We start from the raw sequence: 23,392 nt of genomic DNA, 5'->3' as shown, positions 1-23,392 counted from the left end.
TAACGCTAAGATCTTGTGAAGACTAGAAGTTCTCATCATACCTAAGTGAATAGACCTAATGTATCACTAAAAGAAAAAAAACCTAATTTCTTCACAAAGAAAGATCAACTATGTTCTGTTAAAAAACAACATACTTAAGACAATAATTTGGAAAGACAGAAAATTAAAGACTCAAGTTGTACAAAACAAGTAGAAACAGTGAAGAAAAAAATGGATAGTGATTTTGATATTAGACAACACAGAATTCAAGTGCAAAAAAAAATTAAATGCAACAAAGGATGACACATTTTGTGACAGGCAAAATGCCTTCTTTGTCTTTTGTCTCCTAAAAATCGTCCTTAATTCTGGCATCTTCATGTTATATTAAGTGGGAAGAAGGACTTTGCAGATTTGATTAAGGCTCTGGACCTTTAGGTACAAAAGTTTCCCTAGATTGTTTCAGTTGACTCAATTTAATGAAATGAGTTCTTAAAAGCAGAAAGCAGTCTTGGTTAGAGTCACAGAAGTGGTGATGAGAGAGTTAGAGATAGTCCAAGGGTGAGTATGCCAGTATTGCCATTACTGCTTTGCAGAAAACAGGGCACTGAGACAGGTTGAGGAAGGGAAGCAACCTTAACTGAGAGAGGCTTCCAGGTTTAGCTGCAACCTCTCGGAGCTGAATTACCAACCATGTGAGCAGACAAGGCCACTTCTGAGAACTAGCAGAGCCACACAGTGCCCAGATGCCTGCTCCATACAAACAGATAGTAAATGACTGGGACTTCAGGCCAACAAGTGTGTGGTAGTTTTCAATGTCAACAGCAGAAATCTAACACATTTTTTAGCATGAAGAGGTACAGTTTGTAATAGTAACACAAGAATGAAGGGTATCTGTGTACCAGGTGACAAAACAATCATCTTTATTAGGCAGAAATTATGAGTATTTCAAATATATAGATTAAGATATAGTAATAATAGTCTTAACAACATCATACTTAAGGTAAGTCATTTCAGATGGATAAAATTAAGAACATAAAAGACTCAAATGTAACAGTATGATGTATCTTACAACCTTTTACTTTAGTCTTGATAATATGGGTTATACATTATTGCCTTATGTACATGGCACACAGAACTAGGTTAATTATGTTATAAAGAAAGTATCAGTAGGTTCTTTAGAGATGTATTACAATCAACTCTTCTATGATTGCAGTTCATTAAGCTTAGAAATTACAGCAAAATCAATCAAGATGCATTTTAGTAAAAAGTTAACCTTAAATCTTAGATGAAAAGAATATGTAAAATTACATAATTTCAAAAATTTAATGATAATATAAACATATACTTTACATTTAAAATAGTGAATAGAGAAATTAATAGTTTAAAACACTATTATCAATAAAAATGAAAATCGAAGACAGTTGACCACTAAATTCCAAGCCTAAACACCCAGCAAAAGAAAGCACAAGGAAGAATAAAGATGAAAGCAGAAAGTAATGAGGAAAAAGAAAAATTTCTTTGTTAATTTCTCACTCTGTATATGTTTGTATGTGTAGGTAGCCAAATCACTTGCTGACTTTACCAAGAGGAATTGAAACTCTTAGAGAAATTGCTGATTCTGAGTCTGTGGCTGGAAAAGTACATAATAAATTTGCAACATCGTGTGCCAGATAGTAAGGAGGCATACTCTGAGAATGCTGAGATGTAATAAAAGGAACTGCTCTCTAAGGGGGCCTCAGTGCCTAAATCTGGGACCAGTTATTAAGATAATGACATTATTATTCATTCAACAAGAGCCTGCACCTTCTTTTTTATTTATTTATGAGTAAGGGAGAAATAGCAAATCAATACCTCTCTTCCCATGTTTTCTTTGTAAATACCTGACACAGCCTGGGTTGGGCAGAAACTCTAATGAGTTCTTCCACGTATGTGATAGACGTCCAAGTACAATAAGCCATTGTCTACTGCCTCTCAGCGTGTACTTTAGCCGGAAGCTGGAACTGGGAGCGGAGCTGGGGCTTCAATCCAGGATCTGTGATAATGTCAGTAGGCAACCCAAGTGGCATCATGACCACTGCATCAAATCTCTCTCCGTAACATTATTGTAACAGGTGAATACTCACTGAGTGAAATAAGTCCTGCAACTGTATTGATGTACTTCAATTGATAAATGGTGTAGACCAGAAAGCTGTTACCTATGGTAGAATTCCAACAAACTTAGAAGAAATGACAGGATTAGAAACAGCATTTGGCAAGCACCACATACTTTTTTTTGGCAAGAAGTGTCAGGGGTTACTAAAGTTGGAGGGTGAGAGTTTGATAAAAACAGAATTTTACATATTTTTGACATATCAGTATATTTACTGATTTCATGGAGAAAATTTTATAATAATGTAAAGTAGTAATTATTTTTCTTTTTATTGATTGCATTGCATTATGTGACACAGATTTATAGGCACTAGGATTCCCCCCGCTCCTCCCCAAACCCTCCCCCCCATGGTTGATTCCTCCACCTTGTTGCATCACCACAGTTCAAATTCAGTTGAGATTCTTTCATTACAAGCATTTACCAAGCATAAAGTCCAGCGTCTTATTGTCCAGATAAGTTCAACAGTTTCTTGGGGAGACAATCTCTGGTCTGAAGGTAGAGCTGGCAGAGTACCAACCCGATCAATTAAAAGCCCTGATCAATTCAAAACTCCGACATAACATCAATAATAATTTATAACGTTGTGGAATTAATTGAGATGGTATTGAGTAACCAATACGTTAAAAAAAAAAATGCAAGTTCTGAACCACATCCTGTGACTTCTTCATTGACAATAATTTTATAATAGAAAAGCCATGGCTATTTGATCCAAGTTAATTCATTAAACAGGACAAATACACATGATACAGTCTCTTGAAAGTGACTCAGTAATACTTATATGTCATTTCTGCCAAGACACACATACATACACATACACGCACACAGTTGATTATAACCTTGAGAAAATAGGCAATCCAAGGTGAGGGACATGTAATAAAATAACTGTTCAACTGCTTCAAATTTTCAAGGTCCTAAAAGACGCAGCAATTCAGACTTATTCCAGACCGAAGGATTCTAGAGAAGGTGAAGAGTGTGTGACCCTGGGTTTCTTTCAGAGCTAGGAAAAAAAAATACTTACACATTAATGTAGAACAATTGAATTTGAATTAAGATTTAGATTAGATGGTAGTGTGCTTTCAGTAATAATGTCCTGCTTTTGATAACTGTGATTTTGAGAAAAAAAATAGTTTGCTCTTAAGACACAGGTACTGCTCTATCTGCAACTTCACAGTTCACTGTTGCATGTATAGAGAAAATGATTGGTGAGTCTGGGTGAAAGGTGTACTCGAGTTCCTTGCATTATTTCTGTTTGTGACTTTCGCTAGGTCTCCTGTACTCGAGAAGTTGTTTCTGTCATAGTCCTTTGCCTTTCTTCAGTGTCATTTTGTAAAAACCCCTTGCATGTATGTAATACTGAAGTTGCAAATTGCTTTTAATAGATAATAGGGAAAGTTACAACTGAGGTCAAGAGCTGAGAGATATTACATTAATAAATGACTATGAGAGTCTTCGCAAGTTAGAAAATAACATTTTGAGGCTATAGTACAGTGTTAATGGCCTTCTAACATCTTTTTCAGTACTTTATGATTTTTGACATTGTTAACATGTAAAGAAACTTAATTCTCATAGAATCATAACTTCTTTTATCATGGCCTACCAAAATTTGATTCATATGATATGTGAAAGGACACCTGATTTGTGTTAGGGGTCTGATACCAGCTGCCACATCTTGCTGACCTGAACATGGAAAGTCAGACAGCCTCTGGGATTCTTTAGTTTGCTGTGAAGCTTAAATGTAGCTGTTCACTCCTAAATTATTTTTTTTTCAAATCCTTAACAAGTTAACTTGTGTTTTTACTGTAATCATGTAATATAAATGACCTAAACTAATGTTTTCCAAACTTAGATGGGCACAAAAATTACATGCAGATATTGTTAAAATACATGGTCTTTTAGTTCATCCCACTAATCTGTATTTCCAACAAACTGCCAATAAATACTGATACCACTAGTGTGTGAGCACACCTTAAAAAACCAGATTTTATGCAGTTTCCAAGAGATTAGCTTCATTGTTATATATTCTTGATAGGCAGCTATCCCCCCACAGGCTTTTCAATCTGTGTGAAAAGCAGATATTCTTGGATATCTGTTCTATTTTTATTTGAAAGGAAGACTTACAGAGAAGGAGAGAGAGACTGAAACAAACAGAGAAATCTTCTGTCTACTTGTTCACTTCCCCAAATAGCCACAAAGGTCAGAGCTAGGCTGATCTGAAGCCAGGAACTTGGAGGTTCTTCCAGATCTCCCACGTGGGTGCAAAGAGTGACTGTCCATTTTGTGCTGCTCTCCCAGGCACAGTAGCAGGGAGATGGATTGGAAAGAGGGTAGCCTAGACTCAAACTGGCACCCATGGGGGATGCTGGTACTACAGATAGAGGCTTAACCTACTATGTCACGGTTCTGGCTACAACACTCTTGTTTTTTAAAACATTCTTCAGGCAATGCATTTGGCCCAGTGATTAAGGTGACTGTTAGGACACCCATGTGATGTGTTGGACTGCTAGGCTTGGATTCCTGGCCATGACTCCTGACTCTGGCTTCCAGATAGTGCAGATCCTGTGAAGCAGCAGGTAATTGCTAAAGCAGTTGGGTTCCTGATGCTCAGGAGGGAGACCTAGGCTGAGTTCCTGGCTCCTGGTCACAGGACCTGCTGGTCCATCTGGTCATCACTGGAGAATTCATCAGCAGGTGGATGATCTCTTTTTCATGTTCAAATAAAATGAAAATAAAATTGTTTCATGTGATTACTATTTACAGTACTTGCCTATATTCTGTCTACATTAGGATCTTATAACAGGGTGAAATCTTTACTGGAACATTGAGCCTTCTATTCTAGTATAAACTAAAAAGTTGTTACCTTAAAAATTAAGGAACAAAATAGGGAGAAAGGGATGGAAGTATCATCATTATGTTAGAATTGTATTCTGAACTGCATTGAATCTGTTCTCTTTGTGTTAATATTATGTTAACCCAAGAATTGATGAGAATTTTGTACTGACTATGCATTTGATATGGGCAAGATAAAAATTAAAATAAATAAATAAAAGAAGATGAAGAAAACTAAGTAGAGGAGAAAATTCTTGGCACAATTGATGCTTGGAGCCTAATAATTCTTTTCTGGGGTGAGGAATGCTCCTATCCTGCACCTTGCAGGATGATTAGAAGCACCCGTTGTCCCCTTGTCCCTCCTCACTAATGCAACTTTTCAGGGTCTCTGAGTTCGCATTGGCTCAGCTCTGGACATGGGAAGTCAGGCACTGGCTGGCCATGGGGAGTGAACCAGTGGATAGAGGCTCTCTGTCTCTCCTTCTCTCTGTTTACCTTTGCCTTTCAAATAAAAGTAAAACAAATCTTTCTTTAAAATGTTATTTCTCCTTAAATTGATAATAATATTCAACACAAGCCCAGCTAAATTGTTCCAATTTTAGAATATTTGCTGACGAATGAAGCACAGTTCTAGCTAAGTCATATCAAGTTATGTTGTAGATATTGACAAACTGATTATAACATTTGCATAGCAAGGCAGAATACGCAGAATATGTCAAATGATCTGAAGAACAGAACTGGAAGATCTTCACTGTCTAGTGGCAGGGTTTACTATAAAGTTAGAGTTACTAGGACTGCACGGTATTGGTGAAAGAATAGTAATATGAATCAGTAGAACAAAAATTGCACTCTAGAAATAAATGAATACCTATACAACAGCTGATTGTCCTCTGAACAAAGAAAATGCATTGGTGGAAAGGAGGTATTTTTAACAAATGGTGGGTGGAATAATTGGATATCTAAATATAAAAAGAAGGGGGGAATCTAAACATATGTCTTATTTAAACCTTTTACAAAAATGAGCTGTAAACCAGAAACTATGAAACATCCAAAAGATAATAGAAAAAGATCAAAGGGGCATAAGTTTTCCATACTTACATAATTTTTAAATATGGTGCCAAAAGTACTATCACTGAAAACAATTTGTTACACTTTAATATTATTAATAGTTTTTGTTTTTTCTAAAACATTGTTAAGGGAGTGTTAAGTAGCAGACAGGGAGAAAATATTCATGAAACATGTATCTGGTAAAAGATTTATATACAAAATATACAAAGAATCTTTAGAACCCTTTCAACAAAATTAAAACATGGGCAAATGTTCTGAATATAAGGTAACACAGAAGACAGTGTACCATTGTCAAATAAGGAAGTAACAGCATATACAACCTAACATATCGTTAGATTACGAATCCCAGCGCTGTGTCCAGTTGCAGCTCCTGCTTATATGAGTCCTCTGAGGTGGCAGCGATGATGGCTCAAGTGCCTGAGTTTCCGTCACCCATGCAGGAATCCAGACTGAGTTCCTGGCTTCGGTCTGGCCCAGTCCCAGCTGTTTCAGGCACTTGGAAAGTGGGATCAAAGATTTCTTTCCAAATTAAAAAGATAACACTTTTTACCTATTAGAAAATTTGGTGATGTCAAATGCCAGCAATGATTGACAGCAGCAGGACGTCATTCATTGCCCTTTAATAAGTGAATGGATCAACTATGATATATCCATGCATTATGAAATGAAATGATCAAAGGCTGCATGAGGTTTGACAGGTGAGACGGGCTAGGATGAATAGTTGAAACTCCAGAGATGTCAGGCCAGTGAAACTCTTGGAGAGGATGCCTTAATGATGGGTAGTTATTATCATTTGTCAAAGACCATTGGAACTTTATGACACAAAGAGTGAATTGTAATGTCAATATGAACTTTACTCAACAAAAGTGCATTGGCTGTTTCATAAGTTGTGTCAAATGTACCACAGTGATGCAGGATGTCAACAGTAAGGGAAATTGTAATAGTCAAAGATACCGAAGAGCTTCTATATTTTCATTTAATTGTTCTGTCAGCCTAAAAATGTTCTGAATACTAAAGCCTATTGAAGCTTTTTAAAAAGCAGTTGCTTGTTGCATCAATTATATAATTGTTTATAATAAACATATGGTAAAAGCAGCCTTTTTGCATCAGTAAGAGGCTGGCTACTGATTTGTTATATCTATAGTAGCAAGTATTACACTATACAGCCACCAAAATGAACAGAAAGCTTGTGTATTTTTATAAAAGGAAATTTTATCTTGAACAAATGTAAACTTCTGTGTTATATTTTAAGTGAAACTAAGACCTAGATTGCAGATTTTGTATGTGGTATAAATTGTACTCTTAATGATTATGTATGTGAGCATATTTGCATACTCATCAGGATATGCCCTGACTGGAAAGACTCAGAGGAAATTATGAATGATAGTTACCACTGATGTATGGAAGTAGACATGAAGGAATAGAAACAAGACGTACGTTTTAAGTGCTAGGTTTATAAAGTTGTTCTCTTTGCACCCATGTGATGATGTGCTTTCTCCTGTATTGTGGTCTGTACTCCAACGTCTCACTGTCTCCCTTTAATCTCCTTTACTTTATTCCTGGTAACTTTGCCATCTCATATGTTTGGTTTTCTACGTGCTCTTACTCAAATTACTAAGATGCAAATCTCTGGTACTGTGTACCCATCCATTTAAAACATGATTAGTGTATTTGTCTAAGCTTATGCTGCTATTGAAAATAACCATGTGGTGAGTGATTTTTTTTTAAAATAGATGTTTCTCTAGGCCAGTGTTATGGTGCAGCAAATTTTGCTGTAGTTTGTGACACCAGAGCCCTTCTCAGAGTGCCAGTTTTGGTCATGGCTGCTTCACTTCCAATTCAGCTTCCTGCTTATGTGAAAGTCAGGATCTGGCCAATGACCTGGGTTCTAGCACCAGTGTGGGAGACCAGGATGGAGTTTCTGATTCCTGGAGTGAACCAACCATGACAGATCTCTCTGTCTCTTTCTGTCTGTTGTTCTGTCTTTTAAATGAATGAATGAATGACTCTTCAAACATACAAAAAAACCATTCCTCACAGTTCTAGAGTTGGCAGGTAGGAATCAAATGTGGCAGATGTGGTTGCTACTGAAGTCCTCCTTCCTGATTGCAGATAGCTAGTTGTTGCTGTTGACTTGTAGAGTGGAGAGAACACCATTCGGTCTCTTAATGGCATTAATTCCATCATCACAACTGGATAGTTGTAATCTCATATAACCTAATTACTTCCTATAAGCCCTATCTCCAAGCCCATAGTTGTTAGAGTTCAGCATGTGAATTTTGGGAGATAACATTCAGTCCACAGTAATTATCATCATTAAAAAATACTACACCAATATTCTTAGGTCATATGTACTAAAAAATTCAGAATTTTTCCCTCTTAGAATTGAAATGTGTATTATATATTTAATTGAACCCCAGTCGGGGTCCACAGCAGTTACCCACTCATGTTCTTTAACACACATTCATAATTCTTCATGAATATATGAATATTCACAGCGAGGCAAATGAAAGACCTATGTTAGTTTAAGCCAGTTTTAATCAGCAAATGAGTTAGAAAAAGAGTTCTGATTTCTAAAACATTCCTGAATTAATTTATAGTAGGTTTGTTTGTTTATTATCTATTTTTAGATGACAGCATCTTTCTCTGTGTAGAAACTACTAAGAAAGCAAATTAAAATAAATAGATAAATTCACCATGGAATCAGGATATAAGGTCAATATACAAAATTAGTGGTATTCTGTCCACTAGCCATGAACAATATAAGTTGAAGCTAAGGAGTTAATTTCACTTACAATAGAACTAAAAATAAAATAAAGTAAAATAAAACACTTAGAAATAAGTTTAACCAAGGATATACAAGATCTACACTAAAATCTATAAAATATCATTGAAAAAATAACTTTAATACTCTATGTTCTTGAGACTTACTTGTAAGATGAAAGTACGCCATAAAATGAGCCAAATAGTCCATGAAATTTCCACAAGAATCCCAGTTGGCTTCTTTGCAAAAATGGATAAATTGATTTGTAAGTTTTTGTGGAAATGTGGGTTGAACATTTGGTTCATCAGGTAAGAAGCCTGTGTTTGATATAAGATACCTGGCTTCAACACCCAACTCTAGATTTTTTCTCTAGCATCATACTTACTAATTCCTGGTTCCACGTGGGTTGAGTTCCTGGTTCCCAGTTGCAGGCTTCAGTCCTTACCCATCATGGCAGTTAGGTCATCTCAGTTTATCTTCAACTTTGGTAACCTGTCTCTTCTAGTATGAAAACTGTTGTTTGCTCCTTCTAATAAGCTTTCAAGTTCAGTCATTGTGTTTTTCATCTCCAGAAATTACTTTTAAAGTAACTGTTATCTGTTTATTGACATTCTGGTTTTAGTGAGGTTATTCTAAGACATAGCTTTTCCAGATCTCAGGAACATACTATAGGGCAGTGGTACTCAAGATGGTACTGGTACAGAAACAGAGAAGATCATTAGTAGAACAGAATAGAAAACCTGGAAGTAAACCTGCACATGTATAGCCTACTAATCTTCAACAAGAGAACTGAAAATAATCAAGGGAAGCTGTTTGATCTCTTCAACAAATACTGTTGGGATGATTGGGTAACAAACCACAGAAGTAAGAAGCAAGATCCCACCTCTCACTTTATGCAAAAATCCTCTCTAAATGAATCAAGGACCTAAATCAGAATCCTGAAACCATCAAACTAATAAAAGAAATCACAGAATGCACTCTGCAACATATAGGAATTGGTGAAGACTTCTTAGAAAAGTTTCCAAAAGCACAGGCAGTCAAAGCCAAAATAAACACACTGGACTACATCTGACTAAGAAGCTTCTCTTCAAGAAAGGAAACAAACATCAAAGAAAAGAGGCAGCCAACAGAATGGGAGGAAATCTTTGCACTCTGTACAACAGATAGAGGGCTAATATTCAGGATTTACAAAGAACTTCAGAAGTTCAATGACAGCAAAGTAAACAAATTGGTGAAGAAATGGGTGAAGAAAATAAAGAGACACTTTTCAAAGGAACAAATTCAAATAGCTAATAGACATATATAAAGAAAAGCACAATGGCTCAGTGGCTAAATCCACGCTGTGTAAGTGCTGGGATCCCAAATGGGTGCCAGTTTGTGCCCCAGCTGCTCCACTTCCTTTTTAGCTCCGTTTGTGACATGCTAAAGCAGTGGAGGTCGGCCCAAAGCTTTGAGAACCTGCACCCATGTGGAAGACCTAGAAGATGCTCCTGGCTTCAGATCAGCTCAGCTCCAGCTGTGGCAATCACTTGGGGAATGAACCAACAGATAGAAGATCTTTCTCTGTGTTCCTTCTTCTCTGTAAATCTGCCTTTCCAATAAAAAGAAATCTTTAAAACATCTGCATATGAGAAAGTGAACTACAATCCTGTGTTTACAGCAGTAAAATCTACAATAGCAAATACATGGAAGCAATTTAGATACCCATGAAAAGAGGCATGGATAAGGAAACTGGTACTTCTACTCTATGGATTACTACTCAGGCATTAAAAAGAATAAAATCCTACCATTTGAATTAAAATGTTCCCAAGTGGAGACCATTATGCTTAGTGAAATAAGCCAATCCCAAAAGGACAAAAATCATATGTTCTCTTGTGTAAGGCAACATTCATTCAGAATACAAATTCAATAGATATACAGGTAAATATGAAAATACATATATTCATCTAGAAGAACTGTGTAATGGACACTGGCATATGGAGAAGTGAAGATTCATTGCAGCATGCATCTCTACTTTCTTAATAAAAGGACTCCAATCTGATAAGTATGTCTTGACAATTGAATGCTGGACTTTCTACCATTGTCTATACCTCCAATGTCATGCTACATTTAAATAGCAAAATGTTGGATTTGCGACTTTTGCCAAAGGACTACACTATTATAATAAAGGAGAAAACAGTGGAGGGGGTAGCAGGAATAGTGAGTGGAAGGGAAAATCCCTTAGCCTGTGGAATTGTATCAAGAAAAATAAAAAATTTTTAAAAGATGTAGCTTTTTAAAAGTTGTTTGAATATTTTAAAAATAACATTTAAAGTAGTATCTAGCAAGTCTGTTATATGGGTGAGTTTCATGAATTACCAATTGTTTCTCCCCTTGTATATTGATCACATTTTCTTGTTTTCCCACATGCCTCATTTTTTTTTCTTATCACCTGGACAATTTAAAACAATATAATGTATTAACTCTGGAATTCAGAATCTCTTCTATCCTCATATTTTTTTTCTCTCAATCTTTGTTTTTGTTCATGCTGTATTTTGTGAGTTAATTATGTAAACTCTGTATTTGTGGCATACACTCTTGCTGGATGCACTATAAAAAAAAAAAACAAAGTAAAACAAAACATTTACAATTGTTAAGTCTCCCAGATTTTGCGTTGCAGTCTATGTGTCTAAGTGGAAGATTGCAACATTCAAGCAGCATTGTACAAGTCAACCTGAGCTTTAACTTCCTGCTTATGTGAATTCTCAGTGTCAACCTGAGGTGTGAATTCATGCCTGCTGAGTTCTTTCCTGATTATATACAAGGCTCTTTACATGTATAGCATCTTCTAGAGCCTCAGAAATATGTTGATATTTTTAATACCCCATTGATACCTCATTCCCAAGTTTTAAATTTATCTTAAGCTTTAAGTTAGCTTATCTGTTGTCCACTGTCACTTGTGATCATGAACTACCACTGTTTTAGGTGTGCTAGTTTGTTTGTTCGTTTTTATTAAAACAAAGGCTTTCTCACTGTTTGATTTCCAATTCAGTGAGAAACAAAGAGCCTTGCACTGTGGTGCTTCCAGAGAGTCACTACACAGGTCAAGTAATGGTAGTTCTCTTGGAATGGGCCTTCAAAAGAGCTTCATTCTCTTTCTGCTTCCTTGGTTTACTGCTTGGCTACAGGCTTTGAAAGACTGTGTTCAAGGCTGCAAAGACACTGGAAAGGTCTTTAGGACTAAAGCAAATTAAAATGTTAGAGTGTGATGTGTTCTTACCAGCATTTAGCCTTCTCGAATAAATGCTTTTTGATCACTGCAATACTATTAGTTAATTTCTAGAATGTTGAATGAGTTGGTTGAGACAGCTTATGTCATTACATTTTTGGAAGAGAGCATTTTCAGATGTTTTTATTCTTTTTATTGCTGTCACTTCTGTAACCTAATTTAGTTTCAAAATCAACATTATAGGTAGAATAAAGTACTATTTGGTACTCTGATCAGCCTAATATAATCATCATCAGTGTGATCATATCAGTATGCATTTATATTCTCAATTTTTAAAATATAGGTATGGTCTTTCTTGGTTTTTATAAAGCATTTATCTTTTTTTTAATTCATTCTGTATTCTGTTAAGTAACTGATTAAGCAGGTTAACACTGGGTCATTCATCCATGTATACTGGAAGAATAGCTAAGGATTTTTAAAACACTTTTCTACATTCTATTTTTCTGCCAGATGGACATCAAGGGCAGAGAATCTTGATTTCAAGTGCTCTGTGTCCTGTTCCACTACTAATTGGCATCTGGCAGTTACACTATCTCATGCTACAATGTATTTCTTGTTAACAAGCCATTAAGAAGTAATGATTCACTTGTGGATCCTTCCAGCTCACCTAGGCACCAGACAGAGAAAAAGGAAATGTTTAACTCCTTTGTGACATCAACTAATGAACATTTGTAACTATAAAAGAGTCACTTCAAGGTTGCTTAGCAGTAAAAAACCCTTCTTAAATAATTCTCACATGGAATCCCAATATGTAAGATTATAAATACAAAATCATTCCGTTTTGAGAGCCAACCATTGTGTTTTTGATTTTTTTTTCCCCAGCTATTTTCTTTCAAAGAAATCCCAAAAGGATTGTATAAGACCTGAAGAATCATCCAGAAAACAGACCAAAAATTGTTTTCAAAAAATCTTTACATGCCCAATAGGTGGATATGTTGTTGCTTGATTTCTTTTATCCCCTCTGCATTTTAACATGTACTTCAGCAAATCATGTCGTGAGAGGGAAAATCTCCCCAACATTGCTGATTTTATTTGCCTAGTTTTATAAAAGCACAAAACACTTACCTTTGCTTAGGTGAAAGCTCAGATTTTGCTGCTACCTTGTCAGCTCTTGCCTAGTTGTCGCTAGATTTGGAAAAAAATAACAAGAAAGGAAAAAAAATGCATGTGTTGCTGCTAACATAGTTTTCACTTCTATTTTTTATTATTCCAAAATTATTCCTTAAATTTTTTTTCTGTATCACCGTCCCCCCCTTTTTTTTACCATCGCTGATAAAAAGTTCATGCAGTAGAAAGATGTTCCACCAGTTGTAATGTTTAGTGTATTCTTCACTGGTTGTAATGCTTAGTATATTCTTACCATAGAAACGTGTTTTTACGTAATAGATTCTTCAGTGCTCTTTGCATCTATTTTAAGGATATTATCACTTATACTCAGATATAATTTTCTGTTTGTGATATAATTTAGCCTACTGTGTATTATTACTTCTGTGGAAAAATGTCCAGATTCCATAGTTTAATGAACAGAGGATTATAAGTTGATGAGTTTTTTGTTAAAGTATTTTTTCAGTTACTGTCAATTTTATGTTTGAGAATAATAGAGTAGAAAAACCTGTTACCTGGTCTAAAAATCAGATTTGTCATTTTACCTTTTTGGGTCAGTGTTTTCACCTAAGTAGTCTCATGGCAAAAATTTGGATTACAAATGTCTGGAATTACTAAGTTAAAATGTGTCTTGGTTAATTCAGATTAAGCATGATGGTTTTGTTCTTTTAATACCAATGTCTAGAATTCTATTCTAATAAACACTTTTACTTTTAGATCATGTGGGGAATATTTTTCATCTTGGTTGCATTGCTGTTTGTGATTTCACTTTTCCTGTCAAAGTAAGTGCAATACAAATCTGCTTTTTAAAAGCCTGTTATATTACAGGTTTTCTGGTGCTGAATTAAAACTGTAGTGTAGTCATCTAAAATACTGTTTTATTTGAACTGTCTATACAGCATTAACTCCATGAGTTGTCTAGTAATTGACAGTATTCATATTAACAGTGTAGATAAGCTGTTTAAGGGAGGCTTGTTATTCAGGAGTTTCTTTGAGTCAGCTGAATTTTAATGCCTAGCATATCATGATATTCTTTCTAAACTTACTGAAAATGTGAGAATGCAACATAAATTCACTCTGTGTTTCTGATTTGTTTTAGTTTAGATAAAGCTCTTCACTCAGCTGGAATAGATTCTGGCTTTATAATTTTTGGAACTAACCTGAGTAACCCATTGAATATGCTTTTGCCTTTACTACAAACAGTAAGTAAAATATTAGTCATTTTAGTTCAACAAACTGTCTGACATACTTCTACGTGAAATTATCATGCTGCAGACCTGGTACACTGTGATATATGCTGTACCATTTGTTAACTTGGCTCTTTATCTACATATAATTTCTGTTTTGACATGGTACTTTCAACATTATAGAGACAGATTGCTGGAATTTACCTAGTATGTTTTGGGAAATGTAACAAAGTGAACTATTCCCATCAATTTTTTGGTTTAAAATTTTTAATTAATTCTTGTAGTTTAATATATAAATGCAAACTTTAGTTTTAGAATTTGTCTTAGAATAATGGTACTGATTGACTTGGTAGTGGTTCAATTTTTTTTTGTCTTTTTGAACATACTCTTTTGTTGATGTTTTAAAAATGAACTCAAGTTGATGTTTTAAACATTTGAAACTGGGTAATGAAGTTTTTGGTTAATTCTTACAACTTTGATAGTTAGTAAATTAATATTTTTTTCCTTTTTCAGGTTTTTCCTCTTGACTATATTCTCATAACAATTATTATTATGTACTTTATTTTTACATCAATGGCAGGAATTCGAAATATTGGCATCTGGTTCTTTTGGATTAGAGTAAGTATATATTATATATTATTTTGATTTTTTTATCTTTTCATTTGTATATAACTTCTGTTACTATAAAGTGTCAGGATTTCAAAAGTATAAGTATCTTGATACTAAATATAAAAATATTTGGCATTCTGAGCAGTGATTTGTTAATGTATTTCTCTTTTATCTGTTTGAGTGAGAGAGACAGAGCACACTTCCATGTGCTGGTTCACTCCCTAAATGTCTACAGTGGCCCTTGGTAGGGTATCAAATCTGGGAGCTGAGAATTAAATGCAAATTTCCTTTGTGGGTGACAGAAGGCTGACTGTTGGAACCATCACTGTTGCCACCAGGCTCTGCAATAGCAGGAGACTAGAAGGAAGAGTTGGGAGTTAGGCATCAGAGCCTGGCTGTCTGATACGGGATAAGGGCATTTCTAAACTAGCATTATAAATGCTAAGTCCCTAGAGCAGTGGCTCTTTAACAGGGACAGTGTTGCCTCCCTAGAGATATTTCATAATGCATAGAGAAGCTAGAAACTGAAAATTTTCAAGTGATCTTACAGTCATGCCATCCAGAATTAAAGTTGCTAGTCTGTCTTGCACTGCAATGGAGTAGCAAGAAATGATTCTTCAGTTTTGAAATCTGTGTTACGCTGTTGCCATGAAGCAAATGTGTGGTTCCTTACATCTCATTTACCATATGCTTTATGTGTGTTTAGGGTTTTATTTATTTATATTTTTATTATTATTGTAATTTTATGATATATTTCCATAGGCCCTGGGATTTTTTTACCCCCTCCCCAAGTTCCCTCAGCCAGATTGAGTTCCGCAATATTATTGCTATAGTATAGTTCTTCATATAGTCATATGTTCATCATCATGGCCATGGACCAGACAGAGAGTTCAGGATCCTATTGTCAAGATATAGTTAACAGTTTAATTGGAAGTCCATCTTTGATCTGGAAGTTAAGATGCATGCTGCATTGTATTCTCTCATTTGGATATAATAATCTCCATTGCACGATTACTATACATCCCCTTAAATGTTTCCTTCTATTTCATTTTTAATTTTATGATACAATTCCATAGGCTCTGGGATTTCCCTTACCTTCTCCCCAAATTCCTTCCTCCCAACTTATTTCTCCGATATTGCTACAATAGCATAGTCCTTCATAAGCAGTCATGTGTCCATCATTCTGCTATTTAATTGTATCCCGATATTGCTGGTACAGATTTATTTATTTGTTTGTTTATTTATTTAAAAAACAGCGAGAATTAGAGACAGATGAATGGACAGAAATCTTCCCTTTTCTGGTTCACTCTACAAATGTCTGCAATATCCAAGGCTAAGCTAGGCTGGAATAAGGAGTTGGGAACTCAATCTAGGTCTTTCTCCTGGGTGCCAGGAACACAAAAACTTGAGTCTCTCCCAGCATGCACATTAGGACAAAGCTAGAATCGGAAGTAGAGCTGGGATTTAAACCATGGTACTTTGATAAAGAATGTGGGCAGCACAAATGACCCTTTAATTGCGACAAAATTTAAGACAATTGCGTAGTTTTGTTTCCCATAATATAGAGCATATAAAAATATCTCTAGTGAGAATAATTTGAAATTATCGTAAACTATATTTTGTTACAAAGTAAAGTATTAGGATTTTCACTAACATCTCTAATTTAACTCATTTAATCTTTGGATAGGCCGAGAGATGGTTCGGAAATCCTTTTGATTGTATGATTTTCTAGCAGGTGCTCTTACACAATAAGCCTAGGTCTGTCTGGAAGCAGACTTTGTAAATACTAACACAGTTTTTAGGTCCCAGGGTTTTCGTGGATCATTTATAGGAAACTTTTTGTATGGATGCTTTACATTATGTTGAAATAAACATAAAGCTAAATCTAAAAGCTTTGCAGAAAAAATAATTATATCTTTAAATTTTTAATCATTTGGAATAACTAAGAATACTTACTGTTTATTTTTAAAAAGAGAAATGGCTGATTGAACTTGCATAAGTTATTCCTCATTCAACCAGAGTAAAATGTGTTGCTGAAATAGTATCACTGTCTTTCCTTCCAGTTATATAAAATCAGAAGGGGAAGAACCAGGCCCCAAGCACTTTTATTTCTCTGCATGATACTTCTGCTTATCGTCCTTCACACCAGCTATATGATTTACAGTCTTGCTCCCCAGTATGTCATGTATGGAAGCCAAAATTACTTAGTAGAGGTAAGTACAGTATTTAAAATTTGATTATTTGGATAAGTTAAAGGATATTTAAAATCAGATTTTAACTGTGATGCCTAAAATGTTGATTCATTATATTCAAAGTACTTTTACTAAAATTGGCTTTTTGTTTCATTGTTGAACATATTCATATTCATTTCATATAGTTATATTTTTAAAATAACTCAGAGACTTTCATTATAATCATCTCTTGAATGGATCCCATGGTTGCTTAACTACTGATTGTTATGTCTCTACTTTATTCAAACTCATAGTATTTTAAAATAATGTTTGAAGTAATTTTAATAATGTGACAAACAAAACATTTTTGGTGAATACAGTGTGTCTGTTCATTGCTACCATGAATCCTACAAGAGAAGCTGTGTAAATGCTTCATTTGGAGGTAACTGAGCTTTCTTGTACATGATGAGTAAACTCACATCCCCACATCCCAGTGAGTTCCTCGTGATGTTGATGTGTTAGCAACTAACTGTGCTTTTCTGACTTACCTGCAAGTTTGGACCTTTTTGACAATATTTTAGCCAAATATGGTTCAACCTTTGTTGACTACTTACAGTATGTATTTATCTAAAGGCAGAGTGACAGTAACAGATATCTTCCATTTGCTGGTTCACTCCCCAAGTGTTCACAGTAACTGGGACCGCACCAAATGGAAGGCAGAAGCCAGGGACTCCATCTGGGTCTCCTCCATGGGTTGCAGGAACTCAGGCACTCGAGCCATCATCTGCTGCCTCCTGGGAACATTAACAGGAATTTGGTTTGGAAGTGGAGTAGCCAGGACTGGAACTGGCACTTTGGTTATTGGATGCAAGAATTCCAGACTGTGGCTTAACTGTGCCACAACTCCCACCTCTCAACCTTCATTTAATTTGTTTCCTTTTGCTAATATTCTTCTTTCTTTACTTGGTACAAATGTCAACCAGCGATGATTGAAGATGTAGTTCAAGTGTTACTTTAATGAAATTTTTCATTGTTAATCCAGTCTGTTCAGATCACTTTTACTTCTCCATTTTGTCTTTCCTTAAATATGTAATAGAAACAACAACAAAAATAGTATGAACATTGAAGCATTTAGAAGCTGGATCATTGAGGAATATTCAGTAAGATGTAGGTGGGACAGATAAGACATAGCTGATGATGAAAGTACATCTATGACCTGAGTTTGGGGAAAAACATACTAGATTACCTGCACAGTATTTCTCACATGTTACACTTGTTTATTCTCGTTCTGCCTCCTCCCTTGCACATGGTTCCCTAGGTCATGCTTCACAAATACTGTTTGAATAAATGAAAGAAGCTGATGTTTTCTGTATAGTCAAAGGTAGTCTGCTTGCCCCAGTGGAGATGCCATGTTTGGACTAGAAACAGAAGTTAATCCTGTGAAGAGGCTATATAATTCAAGAGAAGACTTGAAGGATTGCTTAAAAAAAAAGTCCTACTGTAAAATTTACCCTTTTTATTATTACTTTAAATTTGTATTTAATAGTTAAAGCTACAGAGAGAAAGAGAAACAGAAAAAGTACTTCCTTCCACTGGGTCACTCCCCAAAGAGCTGCAGTGGTTAGAGCTGTGCTGATCTAAAGTCAGGAGCCAGAAACATCCTCTGGGATCTTCCATGTGGGTATAGGGTCCCTCGGACCTGAGCCATCATCCACTGCTTTCCCAGGCTATCGGCAGGGAACAGGAACAGAAGTGGAGCAGCAGGGACTCTTAATGAATACCCACATGTGAAGCTGGTGTTACAGTCAGAGGTGTAGCCCACTACTCCATGATACTGGTCCCTCCACTCTTTCTTTTAACTATGATTTTTAAAACTTAGTTTTTAGAATATTAAATACATATGCTTAGTAGAAACTAATATAAAATGCACAATGTGATTAGTCTTGTACTACACATGTATTCATTGTAATATTTGCATTTTAATTATATTTTCCATCTTGCAGAGCAATATAACTTTTGATGACCATAAAGGCAACTCAACCCTTTCTGTGCCAAAGAGATGTGATGCAGATGCTCCTGAAGGTAAGCAGCTGTTATTCATGTTAGAAGTCATAACTGTAAGGAAGGAAGCACCTCAACTGATGCTGGGTTAGCCTCTGATCTATTGGTTGTGTAGTAGTAACAGAGGAACTTGGAGCAGTAGAAGTTTGCAAATCCCTGTACAAAATTTCTTAATGGTAGAAGGATTTCCAATGAAGGAAAAAACTACCAAAATTTGTTACATGAGTAATAACAAAAGTTGGAAAGTGGTTGTTAGTCATCTCATTTACCAGCATAGGAAATCCTTCTCATTTTTCTTTCATAAAAACTTCACATCTTAATAGAATCTACTTATGCTTCTTACTGTTAACACCAAAAATATTTATGACCCAAACATCTTTTAATCTATCCAAGACAAAGAAGATAATGGAGACCTAAATCATTACCCGAGGGTAGTCAAGTAAAAAAGGTGAAGAGGTAGAGATTAAAGTGTGAGAAAACATTTAAATATGGAGCTAAGAACTAATTGCTTATAATAAAATAAGTCTGATATAGTCTCTGAATTTAGTCTCTGTAAAAACTAAGCAGAGATTGCAAAAGAAGAATTGAAAATAGAGAGTATGTGCAAGGTCATGGGTTCATTTATTTCTTTTCTCAGCAATGAAATAAATCAGGGCTGCTGAATAAAATTAGCAGAATGTGAGATTCAAGACAAATATCTAAGGGAATTAATGATGAGCCAACATCATTTAATTCTGAAAGATGCCATCTTGAGAGCATCTAAAACACAATGCTTGGCGAGATGGGGAATATCATGTTCTCTGAATGTAAAGGAAAGAAGAAAAGATAGGAGCTCAGATACAAATGTTGTTACCATCTTAGGGAAGCAGGAGTGATATTTTCATGTGAGTATCTCAATTTGCTGTATAGTGTTAGTGCTGGTTATCCACTAAGAGTTAAGTGAGCCATGAGCTAGAAAATAGAAGAGGGTGAAAAGTGTTTGGTAATCCAAGAAGTAGAATACAAGAAGGACCTGACTGATGAACCTAAGCTGATGCTGGGTAATTATGTAAAGGGAAAGAAATGAAGTTATCAGTTATTGAACCAATCTGTTATTGAACCAATCTGTTTTTATTGAAATTGTTCTCCAGTAGTGATTGCTTGAGGAAGGTATACATTGAAGCATTGAAGTTTGATTAGGTATCTAAGGGTAAAAATCAAAGATCCAGTTGTGTGTTAGAAAATGAAGTCATCTAACAGAGTCAAGTTGTACAGGGAAATCAGGGAAGAGCATAGAACTGGGGAAAAGGAATGAAATCAAGAGAGGAGAAGTAGGTGAAACAAATACAAGTATCATGGGAACAATTTTACTTTGCATGATGAAACAATAGTAAAGTCTTGTTAATATAAATATTACTCAATTTTACAAAAACAGTTCTGTTTTACTAGTGAATAATGTAAGATTTTATTTTGAAATGCACATACATATATATATATCATCAGTAGGATTGATAGATTGATAGTCAAAATGTTTTGGGTTGTCGAGGTGAATATAAAATCAAATATTAATATTGAGTTTTTTTTTTTTTTTAGTTTCTTACACTGACACCTTCAAGATCTAAACTAGTTTCTTTTCCTCAAATTGCAATAGCAATACTGAGACTTTAGTGGAATTATAAATTAAAAAAAAACCTTGACGTTCCAAAAATATATCATACTGATAAAAGGGTCTTTAAATTACCCTTGCATTACTGAGCTAAGTCTTGTGTCTTGCAGGTCAATATGCTTTATTCAGACAACACACCTGATTATAACATCTATATGAATCATGTTTCATATTTTTGCTTTTTCATTTAATCTGATTTACAGTGGTTTGAATGACTCCCTTTGAACTACTGGATTTTTGTTGATTTTTTTTTTAATTCGGTTGACTCATCCTTTTAAATGTTGCTTGGAATACAAAAACATGCCATTAGGTTTGCAGATTTGATTTATTTTTCTAAATTTTGTTGTTGTTCTGTAGCATGTCTCTAAACATTAAATTGGCCTATGCTTGGGAGAGGATATTATAAGCAAGGTAATTGAAGCTGGTATGGCAGAGAACAATACTTTAAGTTATGATAAGGAAGGATGAAGGAGCAGATTTGACTTGAAGTTAGACACCCAATGGCAGAGATGGGGTCATAGGGTTGGTAAGAGGCTAATATAGCAATGTTCATTTAAATGGAAATCAGGAGATCTCAACGTGTAGGGAAAATAATCGATTCTATACATTGTGACATTTTGGTAGGAACATTTGACTGGAGTAGATGGTGCCATAGTATCAGTAATCCACTAGGCACTTCCTAACACTTTTGCTGTCTATCTTTTGCAAACATTGGCATTTTATAGGAAGAAGATTTTTAAGTGTAGTATTATAACTGAAAGTATTTTCAACAAAACATTATCTGTCTAGAAATAAACTATTACAGCAGCAGTTTCCAAAACTAGGTAAAACTGATTTTATTGCAATGGTAAGCACATTTTAGACACCTTTTGAAGTACAATTTTGTTCATTTGTGAAGTGGTCTGGCATGTATAAACTGGTAAAAATAATTTCTGAAACCTAAGGTTTAAAGTGTTTACAATAACTGTGATTCAGAGGAGTACCTATCTAAAAATTATTTAGATTTTCTTTTTAAATAATTTATTAAGGAATTGAATGTTCTAGCAGTAATTTTATAAATAATGCCTGTCTTATGGTGTTTACTAAGTCCTCTTGAAATGACAGTAACAGCTAATTTATCCTGATAGGCGATGCATAGTTTATATGTTAAACATGAGTCAACTAAGCAAGTCAGATGTCAAATTCTAAAGTCTGTATGCAAAAGGACCTTTCTACTTCTACTTTTTATATTTAATTACTGCTTGACCTACTGACCACTTACACATAGACAGTTCATGTATAAATGTAAATTTGTTAATGTAAGTAATTAAAAGAAGCATATATGCTTGGAAACTAAAATTTTGAGCCATAATTAAAAGATACAAGGGCAGTGCTCCTTACTGCAGTCAGTCTATGGGAGAGACATCTCCACTCCACTCATCGCAGCAGTACTCACAAAATCTAAGAAACAAAATCAGCCCAAAGGTCCGGTACTCATTGCTGGGTAAAAAGAATGAGGCCCATATACACAAGGGTATGCTATTCAGCCATAAAAAAAAGGATGAGATTCTGTCATTTATAACAACATAGACGGAACTGGAAATTGTTGTGTTTAAGGGAAATTAGCCAGAGACAGGCAGAATAGCACTACAGAATTTCAGTCATCTGTAGAATAAGAAAACAATTGATCTCAAAAAAGTTGAACTGGAAAGTGGTTGCCAGAGATTGGGAAAGTAGTGAGCAGGAAAGAATTAGGGAAGGTCAGTGGTTGGCACCAAGTTGAATAGAAGGAAAATCTGGTGTTCTGTTGCAGAGTAGGATGACTAGTACGATAACAGACTGCTTGTGCATGGGCGTGTGCGTGTGCGTGTGTGTGTGTGTGTGTGTGTGTGTGTGTGTGTGAACGTGTTCAGTGTTGCAAGAAAGTATCTTAATGTTTTCACTATAAATAAATGATAAACATTAGAGAATATGGATATATTTTGCATTGATTTGAATATTCTATAATAGATATATATATATATCAAAACATGTTCTCCTTAAATATATACAATTTTATGTATCAGTTAATAATTTCTAAGTTTTTTAAATGGGCAAATGCAATAGGCACTCTAAGTACCAGATAAGTGCTAAGTTATTTAGGAAGGAGAAATTTTTGGAGGAAATGCAGATACATACTCCCTAACTTCATAAAGCATACAGCCTAATGGAGCTGGATATGAAAATAAATCATTGTAATAGGAAGCCATAACGAAATTATAAACAAAATTCTGTTGGAAGGCAGAGGGATACTGATTTATTCTGCTCGGGGGCAATATAATATTTCAGATGGGCTTGAAAGAGTAAGTTCATTTTAAATGAGCAAGCAAAAAAACTCTGAGGATATTCCAAGTAGAGAAAAGACCTGCATTAATAAGGCATACAAATATAAATATAGTTGGCATATTATAATAACAATAAATTGTGGCAGGAACATTGAGTATTTAGATAATACAATAAGGAATGAAGCAAGATAATACATTTCCAAATGATCACTTAAAAATATTGTTGAGCCAAATATTATTTCTGTAGACCTACATAAT

The 23,392-nt window shown here is 35.0% G+C and overlaps 1 protein-coding gene across 1 annotated transcript in view; it reads left to right on the top strand.

Moving 5' to 3' along the window:
- Nucleotides 1-23,392, top strand: part of LMBRD1 (LMBR1 domain containing 1) — a 103,303-nt gene that overhangs the window by 62,283 nt on the left and 17,628 nt on the right. The window contains exons 10-14 of the mRNA XM_040983606.1: nucleotides 13,876-13,940; nucleotides 14,258-14,360; nucleotides 14,859-14,963; nucleotides 17,018-17,167; nucleotides 19,129-19,207. Of these exons, the coding sequence (XP_040839540.1) occupies nucleotides 13,876-13,940; nucleotides 14,258-14,360; nucleotides 14,859-14,963; nucleotides 17,018-17,167; nucleotides 19,129-19,207 (502 nt within the window). The remainder of the gene's footprint in view (nucleotides 1-13,875; nucleotides 13,941-14,257; nucleotides 14,361-14,858; nucleotides 14,964-17,017; nucleotides 17,168-19,128; nucleotides 19,208-23,392) is intronic.

This window comes from Ochotona curzoniae, unplaced genomic scaffold (genome assembly GCF_017591425.1).
Source record: "Ochotona curzoniae isolate NIBS_2020 unplaced genomic scaffold, NIBS_Ocur_1.0 contig_3819, whole genome shotgun sequence".
Lineage (NCBI taxonomy): Eukaryota > Metazoa > Chordata > Mammalia > Lagomorpha > Ochotonidae > Ochotona > Ochotona curzoniae.
This window is presented reverse-complemented; position numbering and strand designations above follow the sequence as displayed.